At 47.2% G+C, this 2,191-nt stretch overlaps 1 protein-coding gene across 1 annotated transcript; it reads left to right on the forward strand.

Moving 5' to 3' along the window:
• The first annotated feature begins 158 nt into the window (after nt 1-158).
• LOC144477784 (uncharacterized) lies at nt 159-1,520 on the forward strand. Its single transcript, XM_078195521.1, has one exon. It carries the CDS (start codon nt 159-161, stop codon nt 1,518-1,520), a length of 1,362 nt encoding a protein of 453 aa, XP_078051647.1.
• Nucleotides 1,521-2,191: the final 671 nt, after the last annotated feature.

A 2,191-nucleotide genomic window follows, 5' to 3' on the forward strand; every position in this document is an offset into this window, starting at 1 on the left:
GAGCCGGATACATCTAAACTAAGTGAAATCCAGGAGACAAGAAAGCCACCGATTGAGCCCAACAACAGCATCTACGCACGGAAGACCAGCTCCCACTCATCTCAAAGGTAGGCTTGTTTAATTTTCGCCAATTCCTATTCATTACCCCTCCGTCCACCATGGCAACTAGAAATCTCGAACAATCGCTTAGTTCATTGCGACGAAAACGCGGGAACATCATTGGACAAATTACCTCCTTCGTAAACGTCTTAAATATTCAAAAACAACTGGAACAACCGGAAATAGGAGTCCTACGAGCGCAATTAGACGCACTCCGAGAAACGTGGAAGCGATTCGATGACATCCAATATCAAATCGAAGAATTGGACGAGTCGGAACAAGCGCGCCGATTCGACATTATCAACGATTATTGCTCCGCGACGGGTCGAGCATCCGAATATATTAGGCAGATAGAGCTTCCCACAACTGCAAGATCTAACAGTGAGTTGACTTCGCCAATCACTGCTACGATAAAACTACCAGAAATGCGGCTGCCATCATTCGACGGCACGATCGAAAACTGGTCATCGTTCTTTGACATCTTTTCTTCGACCATCGATCGTAACAACGACCTAACACCTGTACAAAAACTACAATACCTCCGATCAAGCCTAACCGGAACTGCAGCCGCGTGCATAGCATCGCTCGCCACAACCGATGCCAATTATACCGACGCGATTGACCTGCTAAAACAAAAATTTGATTGCCCCCGTCGAGTCATACTGAAACATTGCAACGCGATACTAGACCATCCGAGATTAATAAAAGATACACCCGAAGCATTAGGCAACCTCGTGGACGCCATAAATCAGAATTTACGTGCCCTGAAAAACCTGAATGAAGACATCGTAGCTTGGAATAGCATCGTAATTTCAATAATATTATCAAAACTAAGTTCCGATACGGTGTGGCAATGGGAATTAACATTGAAAGACAATCAAATGCCATCCCTTAAGGAGCTCTTATCCTTTTTGGAAAAGCGCGCGAATTGCTCTCGAGCGACTTCTCAGAAGGTATTCAGTCCACCTGCGAGAACCAATACCGGATATTCGGACGGTCCGCGGAACCTCAACAACCGCGTTACAAGGAGCCACGCATTCGCATCAACTCATGAACCAATTCCTCATGAGTCAGTAAAACCACGGAATAACAACGGAATTCGGTACGCGTCAACAAAACCGAAATGTCCAATCTGCAACGAGGGACAACATTTCGCGTGGGAATGCGAGGAGTTTCACGCGCTTCCATTGCAGATAAGAGCAAAAACCGTAGACCAAACAGGATTATGCCGAAACTGCTTAAGGACAGGACACACTCATCACGAGTGCGATAGAATGAGGTGTCGTATTTGCCACGACGTTCACCATACATTGTTGCACCAGCCAAAGAATCGGCACAACCGGGCGAACGTTGCAACACCATTCAATTCACCCACGAGGTCGGAGGGGCCCGAAGACTCCCAGTCCTCATCGCCTCGATGACTCGCGGCTTCGGTAGCTCTGACGGAGAAACAGGAACACCACACCTTCATTGCAAATACTATCACAAATGAACTTTTAGTTACAGCCCAAGTTTTCATTTTGAACAGTCAAACCCAACCGATTCAATGCCGAACCTTAATCGACACATGCGCAACTACCAATTTCATGACGGAGTCCCTCGCAAACAGACTCAGACTTCCACTAAACAAATGTTCATTTCCGATCGGAGCTCTCAACACTATGACGACTTACGCGAAACACACTGTTACGGCGACCATCAAATCTCGTATTAGCGACTATCAAAGGACGCTAACATTTCTTGTCATCCCGACCATATCATCATGCATTCCCGGTCAAACGATTGACCGGTCTAGCATAAGCGTGCCAAAAAATCTTATTTTGGCCGACCCAAATTTCCATCTCTCCGCTCCAGTCGATCTTCTCTTGGGCGCTGGAGCAGCTCTCTCGGTTTTAAGCGTGGGACAGATCAACCTCTCACCCCCTGATAGTCCAGATCTGTATCTGCAAAAAACTCGGCTAGGATGGGTGATCGGGGGGAGTGTTCCTGCTCCTCACCCCTCTCACCCCAGAGTATTTCATTCAACCTCTGCCTTGCAAACCGACATCACTCGATTCTGGGAACTCGAAGAAGGCCCTCGAATTCAGCATCT

The sequence above is a fragment of the Augochlora pura genome, unplaced genomic scaffold (assembly GCF_028453695.1).
Source record: "Augochlora pura isolate Apur16 unplaced genomic scaffold, APUR_v2.2.1 APUR_unplaced_3694, whole genome shotgun sequence".
Taxonomy (NCBI): domain Eukaryota; kingdom Metazoa; phylum Arthropoda; class Insecta; order Hymenoptera; family Halictidae; genus Augochlora; species Augochlora pura.